Source organism: Microtus ochrogaster, chromosome 7 (assembly GCF_000317375.1).
Source record: "Microtus ochrogaster isolate Prairie Vole_2 chromosome 7, MicOch1.0, whole genome shotgun sequence".
NCBI classification, from domain to species: domain Eukaryota; kingdom Metazoa; phylum Chordata; class Mammalia; order Rodentia; family Cricetidae; genus Microtus; species Microtus ochrogaster.
The window spans coordinates 24113442-24131316 of NC_022014.1; the positions used below are offsets into that span (position 1 = coordinate 24113442).

Genomic DNA, 17875 nt, shown 5'->3' on the forward strand with positions numbered 1-17875 from the left:
AAAAAAGAAAAAAAAAAGAAAAAGAAAAAGAAAAGGACTAGGAGCCAGAGGAACTAGTTAGAATGTACTTCAATGAATAGAATAGAGGTGTGCAAAGAAATATGTAGTAGTATATCTACTTTTTAAAAATCCTCATACATTTTAAAGGTAAAGGAGATATTAATTACTAATCATTTAGATATTAAGGTCTGAGAAAAACAAGAGCCAAGAACTCTAAGATTCTGAAATGAGCAATCAAGTCAATGCAGCTGCTTATTTCAAGATGAAAAAGAATGAAGACAGACCAAATTTAGGAGTGGGTAAGGTGAGATATAGAAATGCTGTTTCTGAAATACCTTCTCCCAGTCTTGAAGTGAGTATGTACTGCCATCTGGGCAGCTTGCAACCCTTCCATAGGGTGAGGGTGCAAAGCTGACTGCATTCTTCTCCATCCAGGCCATAGATTTGCTATCTTAAAAACTACATCTGGGAGCACCGATGAGCTGATAAAAATGAGGCTAAGGAAGCCAAAAGCTGGCTAGGAAGCCAAAAGCTGGCTAGGACTCCTCCCTTGTTTTCCACTAAATGGCAGCCAACTCCTAGAACGATCTTCTAGAATCAAGACTACCTAGTGATCAAAAAAGATGATTAGAGTAAGAAAGATAGATGGACTGATTACTAGCAGGCACTAATGCAAGCCATTGATACTTAGTTTCTCTTTTAACTCAACATCTTCCTTAGAGGAGTAAACATTTCTTAGCTGTCTTCAGCCTCATATATATATATATATATATATATATATATATATATATATATATATATATATTTACCACTTCCTGAGACCGGACAAGCAGAGTAGAATTTTATCCTCTTTTTTCTGCAAAGATATAAAACAAGTATTCCTCTTGGGAAAGAAAGGTTCTCCCAAGAATCACTAATTACTAAACAAATCCAAAGAGTGTGACTTTTTTGTTTGTTTGTTTTTCAAGACTAGGTTTCTCTGTGTTGCTTTGGAGTGTCTCCTGGAACTCACTCTGCAGACCAAGCTGGCCTCAAACTCACAGAAATCTGCCTGTTTCTGACTCCCAAGTGCTGGGGGATTAAAGGCATACGCCACCACAGTCTGGCAATGAGTATGACTTTTTTAAAGATTTATTTTCATTTTATGTGTTTAAGTATTTTGCTGCATACTATCTGTGTATAGGTACCCATAGAAACCAGAGAAGACACTGAATCTCCAAGAATGGAGTTAGTGATAGTTGTGGTCCATCATGTGTGTGCTGGGAATCAAATCCGGATCCTCTGGAAGAGCAGCAGGGGCTCTTAACCACCTCTCTAACCTGTTTTTTTTATTTTTATTTACTAATTTTCTTTTATCTTCAGTACTAAGGTTTGAACCCTGGGCCCTTGCAGAATCTACACAAGTTTTCAACCTTTAAATTATACCCCTAGAACTTTTTTTTTTCTTTTGGAGATAGGGTCTCCTATTGTCCAGGCTGACCTAACTAGCTTATACAGCTAAGGGTGACCTGAAACTCCTACTACTCCTGCCTCTACTAATCAAGGAATTACAATGGTTGCCATAGGGCAGCTGAATATGGATTTTTAAACATGTCCATGCCTAAAACCTTTCTCTACTTAAAAAGAAATTTAACTAGCTCAAATTTTGCTGTAAGGCATAAATTTACTGCTTAAACTAAAAATTTTAGATATATTCTTTTGGGTTGATAAAGATAAAGAAATCTTGGCAGTTTAAAAATACTAAGTAATCATAAAAAATTATTCCATTTTTATTCCCAGCACCACATAATTTCCATGGAAGAATACATTAAATATTATGCAAAAAAAGGCAATAGTATATATAGGACACCAAGGTTTTAACTTTTGCTCTATATTTATTTTTGTAGTGTTGAGGATCAAACCCAGGGTCTTGTGCTTGGTAGACATCATCAATGCTGCTTAATTTTTTAAAAGATTATGTATGTCCCCCTGAATATTAACCTTCATCAGGCGATGAAAGGAGACAGAGACCGGGACAGAAATCTCAAGGTCCAAATCAGGAGCAGAAGGAGGGGGAGTACGAGCAAGGAACTCAGGACAGAGAGGGGTACACCCACACTCTGAGACAACGGGGATGTTCTTTCGGGAATTCACCAAGGCCAGCTGGCCTGAGTCTGAAAAAGCATGGGATAAAACCAGACTTGCTGAACATAGCGGACAATGAGGACTACTGAGTACTCAAGAACAATGGCAATGGGTTTTTGATCCTACTGCACGTGCTGGCTTTGGGGGGGCCTGGGCAGTTTGGATGCTCAACTTACTAAACCTGGATGGAGGTGGGCGGTCCTTGGACTTCCCACAGGTCAGGGAACCCTGACGGCTCTTCAAGCTGATGAGGGAGAGGGACTTGATCGGGGGAGGGGGAGGGAAATGGGAGGTGGTGGCGGGGAGGAGGCAGAAATCCTCAATAAATAAATAAATTTAAAAAAAAAGATTATGTATGTATAAATTATATTAGTACATAAATATAGTCACTTAGGCAGCACATATAATAAAATCTCTCATAGGTCAGGCATGGTGACACATGTCTTTATACCCAGCACTCAAAAGGCAGAGGCAGGAGGGCTATATAATGAGACTCTGTATCAGTTCATATTTGGAATTCAGTTTTTACTTTCTACCCTGATGTGGAAGTCTGAACCCATAGACTTTCAGCATGTTAGGTAAGGTACTGCATCCTGGAGTTATCCCCTCAACCCTGGAAGTCAGTTTTCTGACTTAAAAAAAAAAAAGCCCTACTTCTATGTCTATTATGTATTTCATCTTGATCAGAAGACTTCCTCCTCCTTTGTGTGGTGGTGACACATACCTTGGGAGATTTAGAGAGGATGATTACAAGTTTAAGGCCAGCCACTGCTACACAGCCATTTTGAGGCCTGCCTGGGCTATATGAGACCCTTCCTCAAAAAATGAAAAGCTAAAAATAAATAAATATTCATCCAAAAAAAAAAGACTTCCTTCTGAGAAGCCATTCCCCAAAGGCCTCTGCCCTAGGGAGGACAATGTCACAGACTGTGAAGAGTCAGCATGAATGCCTTACTTAGCACAGGGGACACTGACACTCCTCAGCAGACAGACTGCCCTACTCTCCACCTGGCTGCAAGACCCCCTGTAAAACTAGAATTTCAGTAATCCCCACCAGGGTGACAAGGAATGGCCTTTGTTTTCTATAAACAGACATGAAAAAAGTCAGGTTAAAACAGTCTTTAGAGGAAGGGAAATAGAAACCAGGCAGTGGGGAATGCTTCATATTCCTAAAAGCTTTTTTTGTAAGTTAACACATGGTGTCTGCTTCTCTCTAGTCACCTATTTATCACTCTCCTCCGTAGAGAAGGGAAAAAGCCCTGGCTGCTTTCCTGGTGCAGAGTTTTGTGGCTGGGGAAGGAGGGAGGGCGCTTTAAGCATGATGCAAACCATTTGGAGCTGAGTGAGAGCACTGCCAACACAAGCTGCACTTTTTAAACAAGGGAGGAAATGATCGTATACACAACATGCCAATGAGCTCGCGCTCGCTCCCCCCCCCTCTCTCTCTCTCACACACACACACACACACACACACACACACACACACACACACACACAGGAAGTCGAGAGAGATTTTTTTTTTTTCGGGACACAGAGCTGGATGTCAGCGGCTAAAAGGTCGATATTTTCCCTTAACACCCTTCTCAATGACTTAATCATGTTCCGTTTGCACAAAAAACTTCCCAAGAATAAAAAAGTCTGGAGAATTAAGAGAATGGGTAAATGGGGAGGGATGTTTGGCCTGAGGCTGACCTTATCCGAGGTTTTCTCCACGTAGCAGGGGTCCTGAGGGGCAGCCAGCAAGGGGACAAAGCCAGAGAGGAGCCGATCCTCTTCCAGGATAAGAAGGGTGAGGTCGTCATCCGGGTCCTTGTACAGTGGCACCTCAGACTGATTCACTGCAGTCAGTATGTTACAGAAGTCAGCCAGTGTTGACCACACATCCACAGCAACCCTGTGAGAAACAAGATGAGAAAAGAAGAGCAGCTCTAAAGATATGAGTGAAAGTGTTCTTAGTGCTTTGAGAACAGAAAGGTACTTGCAAACAAAGCTGTAAGACTGGAAGCTGCCAAGAAATACTATCAGAAATGCACTATGAAGCTATGCCCATGTGAGCCATCTGGGGTGTATTGCTCGATGTAAACCTGAAACTGATTAGGAGTGTTTTAATCCTAACCAGAGAGGAGGAAAAAGAATTCTGAGAATCAGTTATCTAATGCAGGTCCTGTCACCTTTCCAGACAGTGTACTGAGACACTTACTCAAACACTCTAGATACCCAGTGCCTAAGGCAGCTCCCAGAAGTCCCTGCTCCTGCATAATCAAGTATCTGCCATGGAGACAGAAACATCTCTCCTTTAGTCATAGCCACACCGGAGCAGTCACACTGTGTAGTTACATGGGTTTCCTTCTTAGAAATACTTTATAAATTTATTCCCAGTATGTAAGCAGTAAAATGAATACATATCCAAGAACCCCCCCCCCCACTTCCTGTCCTGCCAAGATCTGTCCAGTAAGGGATAGCCTCTTGCTTATTTCAGTACTATCTTGGCTGTTCCAGGCCTTCTTCTCTTACTGTACATTAGGCACAGGATGACTAACCATCCGGGGACCATCCTAGTTTTAGCACTAAATTTATCACATTTCACAAGTCCCCTAGCCTGACACAAACCAGGATGGTTGGTCACCCCAGTCCAACATGACTGACCAGGTTCTAATTGAACCTGAGAATAAACACTCGAAATACAAAATCTATCCCTCTCCACTAAAGCTCCAAGGTAAAAATGACTTTCTCTTCCAGAAAAGCTTCTAACCCAGGAGAGTAGGAGGTACCCTATAGATGATAAGGTATGAGATATTAGGAAAGTTATAACAAACAAAGAAAACCCCAAAATTCTACAGGAGAGATGAAGTACAAAGAGGTAATATGCTAAGAAGTTCTAAGTGTCACCCTGAAATCTCCAAGGGTTTCTGTCTATGGGCTAACCTGGTAGGGAGGGGTCTCAGACTTAAACCATTCATTCTCCACCCCCAGATGCCAGGAATACACTAGGGGACAATGTGAACTACAGAGAGGTCTGAGGGACTCTCTCACCGGCTCCAGGTGGAAGGAGGCCGAACTAGTTTATTCACTGTAAGCACTACACTAAGAAAAGGCAATGAAATGAAACATCTTGTTTTCAAGAGCGTCCTGGGAACCAGGCGGAACACAGTCCCATTAATCACACAACGGCACATAATCAACACACGTGTACTGCAGAAGTAACTCACTTCCCAGGCTTTGCCCAGGAAAAAGAATCATCGGAGGGACCAGTTTTCTTAAGCCCCTCTGCACAGACACCAGCAAGCAGACTCATTCACAAAGCTCCATCTTTTGGCTCAGCTGAGTTTGGCTGTCAGAAATGTTTAAATATGGAAAAAAATAAACAGTTGCAACACGTTTCTGTGCAGAAATCTGCCTGGGCTCCTCTGTGATGTAATGGGAAACACGGTACTCAGGCTACCAGCTGTAGAATAAACAGAACTTTGAGGGTTAAAAGGAACTGAACTTTCCACGACCCCATCTGCAGAGAAGAAAATAATAAGAGGAATGATGCACTGCCCCACAGCTCTGATAGTTTATCCTCCGGTCCGGCTGCAGAGACAAGCACCGGATGTGATAGGGCTGCTCAGGGCTGCCTCTGAGGTTAGCGCTGCCCATGGGAGACACACAGAGAGGCTCTTCTAGTTCCCTGCTTCTTCCCCCAGTGCCCTGCTAGCCACTTGAGCCCACTGCCTGAGTCTGATCCCACAGCTTGGTGAGCTTTGGCCAACAGGCACTGCGTGGCTGCAGAGCAGCAATTTGGAAAATAAACAGGAAAAACGCCAGTGAGAAGGAAGAAGGTGAAAAGTCTCCCATCTGAATTCTTGGCTTTGAGGCCCTGGTTGGTGCTATACAGGTCAAGGCTGCTTGAGGACATAGTTAGGGGTGTGGGTGTGGGCAGCAGTATCCCCAGCCAGAGAGAGGCGGCAGAATATCACCCACAGTTTCCTCAGTGGGAGGCCCCACATCCCTCTCATCCTCCCACCCTTACCATCTTGGATCCAAGAAGAAGAAATATGTGGTACCATGTGGTTCTCATTACCATGCTCTCCTATCCCCTAAGGCTCAGATAAACCAAAACTGACTCCTCCCAGAGACTGCTGGCCACCACTAGGGACCCCTGCCCACATCTATCTTTTGCCCATTACCACCCACCTTGTGCCAAAATCTTATGACACACTTTAGTGATAAGGTGGACAAGAGTTCTTACCCTGTTGATTTTGTAAGACAGCAGCTGGTGCCAAAAGACATAGGAAGTGCCCTGAGTTCCCAAGTCAGAAATATAAATAAAAGTGTTCCAAGGGTCAAGTTAGACTGATCAGAATTAAGGGGGTATACAAAAATATTTCAATGGAAAGTCAACCCTGCAGTCAGTTCAACCTGATATTGTTAGTACCCATGGGCCAATCTATGACAGAGGTGTGGGAAATAGAGAGAATCAGCAAATTAACAACAACAAAAGGAGAGTTCCAAAAGCCCACGTGAAATTCCTGATCTAAAAATCTAATCCCTGTAGTGTAGTCTCTGGAAGCTTACTTCAACTGTGCCACTGGGCTGAGGTCAGTTCCACAGCTGAACAGTTTCCTGTCAAAGTAGAAGGGGAATATCTTGTTTTTTTCCCCATGTTTCTTCCTTATCCCAATAAGATGTGTCATCTAGTCTTCAACTCACAGCCCTTGGACTCCAAGGTGAGTCAGGCTGGTGGAAGAGCACAAAATCAAATGCTTATGGTTATGGAAAGCTTGAAGACACTTGAGAATATTGTGGGGTTCAGTCAAGCCTCTGTCACCTATTCCTATTCAGATTTTTTCTTGAGAAGGGGTCTGGAGAATTACAGGTGGGTAGGTGGGTATTTAGTTCAGGCTGGCTTGGACCTCACGATGTAGCCCTTACTGGCTTCAAAGCCCCGTGATTCTGCTGCTGGGATCATAGGTATATGTTCCTATGCTTGGCTCAGGCAAATCCTTGTGGATTGTTCTGGTTCAACTTGTATTTTGGGGTTGCACCATAGTCCACAAAATCTCACTAAAGTTAGGGTACACTCTTCATCAAGCAGACACAAATCAGCCAGAGAATATGAAACTGTGTTCAATAAACCATTTATGGCTCCCAGAATTGTGGCAAGGGAGTCTCTCAGCAGCTGGGGTGTGATTAGTGTGCAGGGATCAGCTGTTGCAGGGTTACCCACTGGCCCAACCTCACAGAACACACCACACACCAGGAAAGCAGACCCCTGGCTAGAGTCTGAATGCCAGATCCAAGCCTGGGACAGACCAGCAATGACTAGTTAGAGGTATGCACTCAGTACCAAGGTTCACTACAGACATGCATTCACTTACTCCACCAGCAAGGGAAAAAAATAAGAGTTAATTTACTTTTTATTGCCTCAGAATTCCAAGGTTTAATGTAGCTGTCAGTTTGAGTGCAGTGCAGCTGCTGGCCGATACAATGCAGCCCAGGCCAGCCCAGGTGACTGGGGAAACACATTTCACAGAAATGAACCAACACACACTCTTGGCTGGTTGTTTGGAGGATATTGACTTGGGGAATCAGATTAACCCTTCAGGCTGGGGTTAGTTCTGCAAATAGCATTAGAAAAGCTCTTCGGTCCATGGAACTAAGACGCTTTGTCTCAGGTGGGCCCATAGTTTCTATGTTTAGAAAGTTCTCTCACAACTATATTCCCTGTAAGACTGAGGTGTGGAACATGTGGGGGCATGGTATACCATAGCCATCATCTCCTTGCCTGAAGCTCAGGAGGAGAGACAGTTCTGGTATCTGCCAGGGAAAAGAGTCAGGTAAGACTGTTCCTAGAGCTCTGACAGGCAGGACTAAGGCAGGGTGACAGGTTGGAACGGTCTGGTCAAGGCTCTGTCTCTCTTTCTGGAAAGACCAAGGAAGACGAAGCACTCACACAGTTCTTCATAATTTTACTGGGGGGAAAAGGCTGACTGGTGATTAATATCAAGTACAATGACCCCATGTTACAAGTCTGCAGGGGCCTGTGGAGGTGGCCATTTCCTGTGTAATACCAGCTTGTTTAAACACTAACATTCAAACTCCACAGCTGCAGAACAAACCCGGAAAGAGTTGAGTGAGAAGAAGCCCTGCATTGTGTTTCAGAACTATGGAAGATCAGAGAAGTAGTACAGATGGGAAACAAGTTGGGTTTTGGGTTCCTGGGGTAAAGAGATCTGGAAACAGCCAAGATGGTAAAGAAAGTAGATACAAGGAAGTGGAAAGCCCATTTAGTATAAACTCATTGAGAAAAACAAAAAAAACTATCAAGCAAATGCTCGAAAATGTGTATTATCTGCTTTAAAAAATGTATTTTTGGGTTTGGGAGCACAACTCACTGGATTAACAACCTAAGGCCCTGGCTGCCCTGGAATACTTCCCAGTCAACTGCAGAAAATGGCTTATGTGAGCACCTCATGGCAGAGATGGATATTAAAAAGTCTAACAAGTCTAGCGGCATTAAAAGAATAGTATTTGAGCTTAAATGTTAGTAAGTTCTGTGAAAAGTCTGTTTGCAATAGGATGAGCATATGGTTCTGGAACCTCAGTGCTAGGAACTGCAGTGGGCTCTATGATAGGGTGGAGAGGTAGCTCCCTCACTGAGATACAGGGACAACAAAATTTGGGTTTTAGATGTTGCCATGATACAAAGAGATCACTATTCCAGGAAGACAGGCAGCAAGATACCATGCTCCACTGGGCGGCAGTGGCGCACACCTTTAATCCTAGCACTGAGGAGGCAGAGGCAGCCGGATCTTTGTGAGTTTGAGGCCAGCCTGATCTACAGCGTGAGTTCTAGGACATCCATAGCTGTTACACAGAGAAACCTTGTCTCAAAAAAAACCAAACCAAACACCAATCATGTTTCATGAACAAGAGATGTCTACTAGGAGCTGGGCGATGGTGGCGCACGCCTTTAATCCCAGCACTTGGGAGGCAGAGGCAGGCGGATCTCTGTGAGTTCGAGACTAGCCTGGTCTACAGAGCTAGTTCCAGGACAGGCTCCAAAGCCACAGAGAAACCCTGTCTCGAAAAACCAAAAGATGTCTACTAGGCAAGCATTAGAAACAAAAAACTAGTTGTAGACTATCCCCTCAACAATCCTAGTTCAGGCTGGGCGATGGTGGCCCACGCCTTTAATCCCAGCACTCGGGAGGCAGAGGCAGGCGGATCTCTGTGAGTTCGAGACCAGCCTGGTCTACAAGAGCTAGTTCCAGGACATGCTCCAAAGCCACAGAGAAATCCTGTCTTGGAAAAAAAAAAAAAAAAACAATCCTAGTTCATACAAAAGAAGCCAACTAGGTAAGTATCCATACCCAGCCCTAAATCAGTTCTGTCTAGCAGAGCTGTACTGCAACAATGGGATAAGCTTCTCCATGTTCCTAGGCAGTGAAATTAGAGCTCTACAGTCAGTAACAGGTCACTGTAACCTCATCCTAGGATTTCTCATATACCCAAAATGTCTCTCCTATTGTCACATCCCCAAACTCTATCTAGGCTATAGCCTTATTTGATTTTAGTTCTCCCAAGTCATACTCTTATGTATAGCCTCTGTCACATCACTATGGTGTGTTAAACCCATCAGCACTGGGTTTGGGAAAAAGCAGCCCCTAGGGGATCCTGACATCTCCATGGCCTGAGTAGAACCCTTGGCGGCCTCCCTGGTGTGGATTCTCACGGTTCCTGCCTCTCCAAGCTTTTAGCTGTAACCACTCCAACACGTCTTCTCAGTTTAACATACACTGGACCCAAATAACCTTAGCCCAGTGCTGGAAAGTCTCTCCCTGGGGTCAGCTGTTGTGCCCTGCTAGGGGCAGACTAAAGCCTTAGACCAACACCCCTTCCTCTCACAGAGTCCTGTGGGAGGAGCGGGGAAAAGACAGAGGCTCCTGCCATGGGAGAGATCATGTGTGCCCTATACTCAGCACTTGGAGGAAGAGGAACCCCTTGGTGCCAGGCTGCAGTGCTGACGCCTCAAACTGGAGCCAGGGAGACTGGGTGGGGAGCCAGGGTAGCAAAGGGGCTTCCCACAGTCACCAGCACTTCCTTCAGGGAAGTGCTGATGGACTATTACTTAGTGACCTCCTAAAATGCTCTTTGTGAAGACGTATTAAGCGTCCTTGAAAGGCTGCCGATTAGATTTGGGATTAGTTCTCATTCAAAGCTGCCTATGAGGGTACGTGAACTAGCTGCTTCTTTAACTCAAGAATTTCTATCTCATCTACAAGGCCAACATATGTGAGCTCCCTGAGGACACACCCCCTTTTCTCTCTGATGATGGAGCCTCAGAGGGCTCCCTAGAAGTTTTTTCAAGTATGCTCTGCAGACTGCATAGGACAAGCAATAGAAAAGCAGCAAGTCCAGGAATTTCTAGATTTTTTTTCTAAACAGTACTCCAATCCAACAGTGTGATAAATGCATCCGAGCTACAATTAGGAAGATATATAGCATCAGAATGCGAAGGTCTGGGCAGCCTGGTGAAACGCGGGCTCTCCAGAGCCCCAGCTATGTTTCCCATTATGTAACCCTGGTCATGGGCAGACAGCCAGACTCCAAATGAAAAAGAGACTCTGGCTTGGCACTGATTCTATTTTCCTATCCTCATTCGGGGTCAGCACAGTGTCATACAGCTGCAGAGAAAGCTCTGGGGATTAAACCTGGGAAAGCCTCCAAGACCAGGACCTGGGTTCAAGTACCAGCTGAAAGCAATAAACCAACTGCCACAGCTGGGCTAGGTTTGGATGTTCTCAAAGTCCCCTGACTCTTTCACTTACTGAGAACTAGAGATCAAGATGAGGGAAGATTTGGCTTCAGCAGAAACTGTGAAATGAGGTAGGTTGTCCCACTGCCCTGGCTCTGCCCAAGGTCCTGGGATACAAGCAGTTCCTATGTCTAGGTTCATGAAGACTGCTGCTCAGCTTCTCTTCCCTCAGCTGACATTAACACCTTTCCTCACAGTCACTTGGTGAAGTAGAAAGCAGCTGCCTGCCTTTCCTGCCTCAAGAAAGCCCTGGTGTAGAAGAACTAAGAAACTATACTAGTTGACAGTCAAGTAGGTGGTCCCTCCAAACACTGCAGTCTGTTCTAAAATGACCAAATCCCTCTATACTACCTTTTACAATGGCCAAGGAAGTCACTTGCCACAACCTACTACAATGCTTCTGCACCAAAAATTTTCTGGGATATGAAGCCATTCTATTACACCTTCTAATAGGTCCTTACCTACATGCTAACTCCAGACCTACCAAATGCCACTTGGGGAAGCCACCTGTAAACATTCTCTTATCAGTTCCTCAAGACTAGTGAGATTCTGTTGCTATTATCCTAAGTGTTCCATGTGTGCCTGCCTAGGAACAGGAAATCTGACCAGGGAGAATAGGAACACAGGCAAAGAGAAGAGAACCAAAAAGACTAATGGTGAGCTTTGGAATCCACCAGGACGGTGTAAGGCTGTGTGCTATGAATATCCACCACATGAGGACAGAGGACAACAAGTGGAAGGGATGAAGTAAGGGTCCCACAGGTCAGAGGGATCATCTGGGAATAGATTTCCTAGAGGAAATGCAAAAGGAAATCTATACTATCTTAAAATCAGAGAAATCTGTCTTTTCAGAGAAGAAACGCAAGCAGGGACCAACGAAAACAGGCAAAGGAGGCTGCAGTAAATGGAAGCCATTTCCTTCTCACGCCATGGAGAGCATTCTTAAACCTTTCAAAATGAAGATCAGCAAGAACAAATTTTTCCAGTGTCATGGGTGTTATGGTTCTGACCTCTGGAGAACTATCTAGGGTATGTCATTCCTTATGGCCTCAAAAGCAAAAGAAGACTTCATAAAAGCCATGGCTGGTAACTCACACCTGTAATACCAGTACACCGAGGTTGAGGCAGAAGGCTTGCCATAAACCTGAAGCCAGCCTGGACTACATAGTGAGTTTCGGGTTAGCCTAGGCTATAAAACAAAACCTTGTCTCAAAAACCAGATAGACCGCCGGGCGGTAGTGGCGCACGCCTGTAATCCCAGCACTTGGGAGGCAGAGACAGGCGGATCTCTGTGAGTTCGAGGCCAGCCTGGTCTACCAAGGGAGTTCCAGGACAGGCTCCAAAAGCTACAGAGAAACCCTGTCTCGAAAAACCAAAAAAAAAAAAAACAAAAAAAACCCAGATAGACCAAATGAAGAAAAGAGAGAGAAAAGGGTGTCCATAGAGGTTGAATGAGTACAAGACACAAATCTGAAAGGCACAAAGCCACCAAAGTTTGCCAGTGACCTCAAACATGGTAATTATTGGGAGCCATTTTCAGGGAAATCTAGAAGAGAAGAAAAGTAAAATTCTTAATCCATCTTTCCAATTCTTAGATCTTAAGGCTAGAAAATGGAACCACCCTCCAAGTTAGTCAGACCAGGTTTGCTCTGCTGAACTTAGTCCTTACTTACTTACTTACTTACTTACTTACTTGGGTCAGGCCCAAGGACAGCAACTGCCGCTTGACACTTAAACTTGCATTCCAGAGACAGTCAGCTGCTGATACTGATTGTGTGTGTGTGTGGGGGGGGGGGAATAAGAGGAGAGAGAACACAAGAACAAGGGGACCTAATTCCTAACCACACCAACATTTCTACTGCCTAGATTCACAAGAGTGAATGTTCATAGCCACAAAAACTTATTTACTGGGAAGTCACATCCAATATAGTAGTGAGTCAGACTTTTTTTTTTTTAAATAAATGAAGCAAATAGGACTCACGTGTCCCAACCCCTTCTAGTTCCACTGGAGATGTATGTAGTCTGGACCACATGTCCAGCTGCAGATTGAGCCCTTGTCCAAAGATGGGCAGCAGCACACAGAACCAGCAATGGACCATTTGCTCCAACATGCAAGGGGAAAACAAGCTCAGCACCTCTAGCAAATGAAACCCAGCACTTCCTGTATAAGCATCACATTTCCAAAGCCAAACAAAAGCCAAAGGTAGGGAGAGATAAGAGAAGGATAAAGGAAGAAGTACTACAGACAAATTAACAAATCTGATGGCCCAGGACATCATGGATCATAGCTAAGGGATCTGTGGATGTGGGATGAGGTGACCCAGAAAGACTCAAGCTCCAGGGACAGATGGTCTGCTTCCTTGTCTATGACAGAAGAAAAGACTACTCAGTGGCCCTCCACACATTAGAATCAGTGGCCTAGACATTTAGAAAGTTGTGTCTTTTCCTAGCTATTTTTTTCCCAAATTGCAAATTGCCTAGTCCACATTACAGATTAATAGCCTAAAAATTTGAGACTGTACATGCTAACTCTTCAGGGATCACTGCTGGGAAATAGCTGCCCCTGGCCATCAGTTCTGTTAGTTCTTTTGTGTGGCTCCAGCTGCCCAACTCGGGGTTCAACCCTGCTCATGAGACTTCAGTCTGGAACACATTTTGGAAACCTGGGAGGGCTCACAGGAAGCAAGTAAACTGTCTGATTCTGGGAGCACTGTCCACACAGTTACAAAGCTAGAGCTAGGGAGGGACCAGGAAAAGCAGGAGTAACAGTTCAGGGATGCCTCATGGGGTGAGGTGCAAGGAATCAACTTGGAAGAAAACTAGGTGAAGAGTCAAGACTACACAGCCCACACAGAAAATTCAGTGACCACTGACCAGAAATCTCTGTTGAAACCTTCCCCTTGTGGGTCACCCATGAGTCTAGGAGATATACAAGCTGGGCAGGCAATCCTGAGAAACTCTCCTCTTTATTCCCCAGCAGCAGGCAAAGTGTCCATACTCCACCCTCTAGTGTTTCCTTCTCTCAGAGAAGAGCCCAGGGCATGAATGATGAGGTACTAGGTACATATGCTTGTTCCAAAACACATAATCACACAGTTACAAAGCCCCCAGAGCCTAAAGCAGCTTTACACAGGCAAACAAAACAGGCAAGTTGGAACAAGCTGGGACAAGCAAAGATAGACAGGAAGATAGAGGCAAATCCTCATACAATGATTCCTCCTCCAACAGAAACATTCGTATTAACACACAAAGACAATCAAACTGACAAATATATTATACCTATGTATAAATACGGACAAGGGCAGGAGTTTTCCAGAACATACTGAGGTGCTGGAAAGACAATGGCTCAGTGGTTAAGAGGACTTACTGTACTTGCTTACAGAAGACCCAGGTTCAATCCTCAATGCCCTACATGGTGCCTCACAACTGTCCTTAACTCCAATTCTAGGGGATCCAATCCCCTCTTCTGACCTCTGTGTGCACCAAGCACACATGTAGCATATAGATATACGTGTGAGCAAAACATTCATACACATAAAATAAACAATTAATGAATGAATAAATAAATCTAGAAAAGGATATTGACATAGATTCAGACACTGGAACAAATCCCGTTGGGGAAGGAAGAACCCAAACACAGATCCAAAGACGCGCGCGCGCGCGCACACACACACACACACACACACACACACACACACACACACACACAAAACAAAAAAAAACACATGGATATAAATGGGCAGAGGTCCAGGTCAGAACATATCATATGGATACAACACATACAGCTACAGACTGATACACGTAGACACATATAGGCAGCCAATGACAGGCATATTGAATTAGCCTAAATATACAACCACCCAGAAGTAGAAACACACAGAACTTTGTACTTTGTACAGATAGTCAGTAAGACACATAGATCCTCAGAAACACATGTACAAATGAGAACCTGACTGGCAGGCAAGTCTAGTAGACTAAATCCAGAAAGAGACAAAGAACACACCTGGTTGTACAACACTCTAGATGTAATTTATGCCAATGAATTGTAAACGTAAAAAACTGTTACAATATCAAATTTCATTATATGTTTTATTACTATTTTGAAACATCAAAATCCACAAAAAACTGCCCTACAAACACTGAGAGCTATGTAGATGATCTATGCAGAACCACATATCTTTAGACACTGCAATACACCTCGTACCAACAGATACCCCTAAAGATACTTCAGGGAGACAGGGGAGAGAGAAAGGTGAAGAGACAGAAAGATGAGTGAATAGAGAAAGAAGAGAGATATGCACCCACTCATCCCCCCAGCACACATTATTTGCCAAAAGGGAGGTGAAAAACACTGAGCACAGAAGGTAACGCAAACAGAGGTGTGATCAATTAACAAAACTGAAAAAGAGATTAAGAAGCGAAGTCTCACATATGCATCAACATATATCCAGACCCTAGCATCAGCTGCAAAGATAGTGAACATGAACAGTATGAAGTGAGGAAAAGAAAGTAAGAACAAGGACAAAGAACAAGACAGAGAACTATGGAGCAAGAGAAAAGGGGAGTGTTCAAGAGAAAGGAAAGGACTAGAGGATGGGCCAAAATACCCTAAAACATCAGAGACAAGGAAGGTGTTAAGAGAATGGAAAAAAAAAATCAAGATTCAAATGAGGAAGAAATAAGGAAGCTATAATGGTTAGGAGGAAGCAGACAATGACTAAGGGACTAGGTAGGGTGGGTGGTGAGGGATAGGAACACAGGTCACAGTGTGGAAGGAACAGACAAGAAAACTTACTGCAAGGGCAGATCCAAAGATGTGGGTGGAGGATTCCAGGTGTCTGGGTAACCAAGCATCCAATCTGACCAGACTTTGACACTGGGGAGCAGCTCCTTCAGGTCTGGGACGAAGGAAGACACCTTGATGTCATCTTGGTCATCTTGGTCCTCAGGAGAGGACAGCTGAGCTGCAGAGGCAAAGATTGAGAACTGGGCCTATGTATGCTGTGGCCCTTCAGTGAAACCTGGCATGCTGGAACAGCAGCAAACTCTTAGCAAATGGAGACTAAGTTCATAGGAGAGCTGGACTCAAAGGTGAGGCCATACACCAGCACTTTGGGAACTCTGAAAGTAGAACAAAGAACCAGTGAACTGGCTTTCCTATGGAGACACCTGCTTCTGCTTCACCTGAGGTCCAGCACAACTCTCCACTCTAGCCTCCAGTTCACTCTCTTAATTTCCCTTTTAGCACAGAGCCAAGATGGCACCAGAGTTGCTGCCACAACTGCAAAACTTGAACTTAATCAGAAGGCAATATCAGAAAAAACAAACAAACAAACAAAAAAAAAACAAATTGCAGGACATTCTACAAGATAAATGGCTTCTACTTCAATACTGTCAAGGTTACAAAGGACAAAGAGAGATAGGCTGAAAGAGACTAAAAAGATACAGTATTTAAATGCAATGTGTGATCCTGGATTAGAGCCTAAGGCAGAACCCACCCCACCACTGCCCAAAGAACATATTAGAGCTGGGCCTGGGAGCACATGCCTGTCATTCCAATATTATAGAAAGCTAAGCCAAGAGAATTTTGTACTGAAAGTCAGATTGGGCTACAGAATGACTTTAAAGGTCTCATTCTCAACAAAGAACATAATCAGGGAACTTTGGATTAATTAAACAAGGCCTATAGACTCAATAATGGCACTCTATCAATACTGATTTACTAATTTTGTTGTTGTTGTTGTTGTTTAAGACAGGAGTTCTCTGTGTAATAGCCTGGTTATCCTGGAACTCACTTTGTAGACCAGGCTGATCTCAAACTCAAATAGATCCTCCTGCCTCTGCCTCAGGAGTGCTGGGACTAAAGCCATATGCCACCATCGCCTCATCCTAATTTTGCTTTTTAAATTGATTTTGTTTTTAATTATATGTACATGCTTTGTAAACATGCCCTGGAGCTGGAGCTGCAGGTGGTTGTGAGTGCTAGGAACAGAACTATATTCCCTATAAGAGTAATATATAATCTTAGCCACTGAGCCATTGCTCTAGCCCTGATTCCCTTATTTGTTTGTTGTTTTTTCTTAATATTTAATTTAATCTCATTTAATTTTTATTTTATGTCCATTGCTTGTTATTTTGCCATGGGTATCAGGTACCCTGAAACTGGAGTTACAGACAGTTGTGAATTGCCACGTGGGTGCTGTGAACTGAACCCAGGTTTCTGGGAGAGCAGTCAGTGTCTTAATCACCGGGCCATCTCTCCAGTCCCCTTGTCTGTTGTTTTGCTAGGCATATAATCCAGGACTTGTAAATGATAGGCAAATACTCTACCATTGAGCTACATTCTCAGTCCCTAGATCCTGGTAAGGGTTAAGATATTGTCCTTGTGGGGTTGGAGAGATGGCTCAGTGATAAAGAGCACTGACTGTTGTACCGGAGGATCTGGGTTCAATTCGCTGCACCCACAGAGCAACTTGTAGCTGTCTACAACCCCAGTTCCAGTTCCACTCTCACACAAACACCAATGCACAGAAAATAAAAATAAGTAAAACATTAAAAAAAAAAAAGATATTTTCCTTGCTGGATAGAAGTAGCGCATGCCTTTAATCCCAGCATTTGGGAGGCGAGACAGGTAGAGCTCTAAATTCCAAGTCAGTCTGGACTACAGAGTAAGTTCCAGGACTACACAGAAACCCTGTCTCAAAAAATAAAACAAAACAAAAAAATCCAAAAAACGAAAGTCCCGAGTGTGAAGAAGCACAAGGACAAAGTCAAGTATTTAGATCTAAAGAGTCACTACACTTGCCACTTAAGATCAAATGACTCAGAACAAAAAATAACTGTAATTTAATAATAATAAAATATAAGCCGAGCGGTGGTGGCGCACGCCTTTAATCCCAGCACTAGGGAGGCAGAGGCAGGCAGATCTCTGTGAGTTCGAGGCCAGCCTGG

The 17875-nt window shown here is 43.9% G+C and overlaps 1 protein-coding gene across 3 annotated transcripts in view; it reads right to left on the bottom strand.

Moving 5' to 3' along the window:
- Smg6 (SMG6, nonsense mediated mRNA decay factor) overlaps nt 1–17875 on the bottom strand; it is a 262312-nt gene that overhangs the window by 124507 nt on the left and 119930 nt on the right. For all 3 annotated transcript variants that reach the window (XM_005349562.3, XM_026780050.1, XM_026780049.1), the window contains 2 exons: nt 15720–15888; nt 3817–4018 (listed from right to left, as the gene is read on the bottom strand). In XM_005349562.3, the coding sequence (XP_005349619.2) occupies nt 3817–4018; nt 15720–15888 (371 nt within the window). The remainder of the gene's footprint in view (nt 1–3816; nt 4019–15719; nt 15889–17875) is intronic.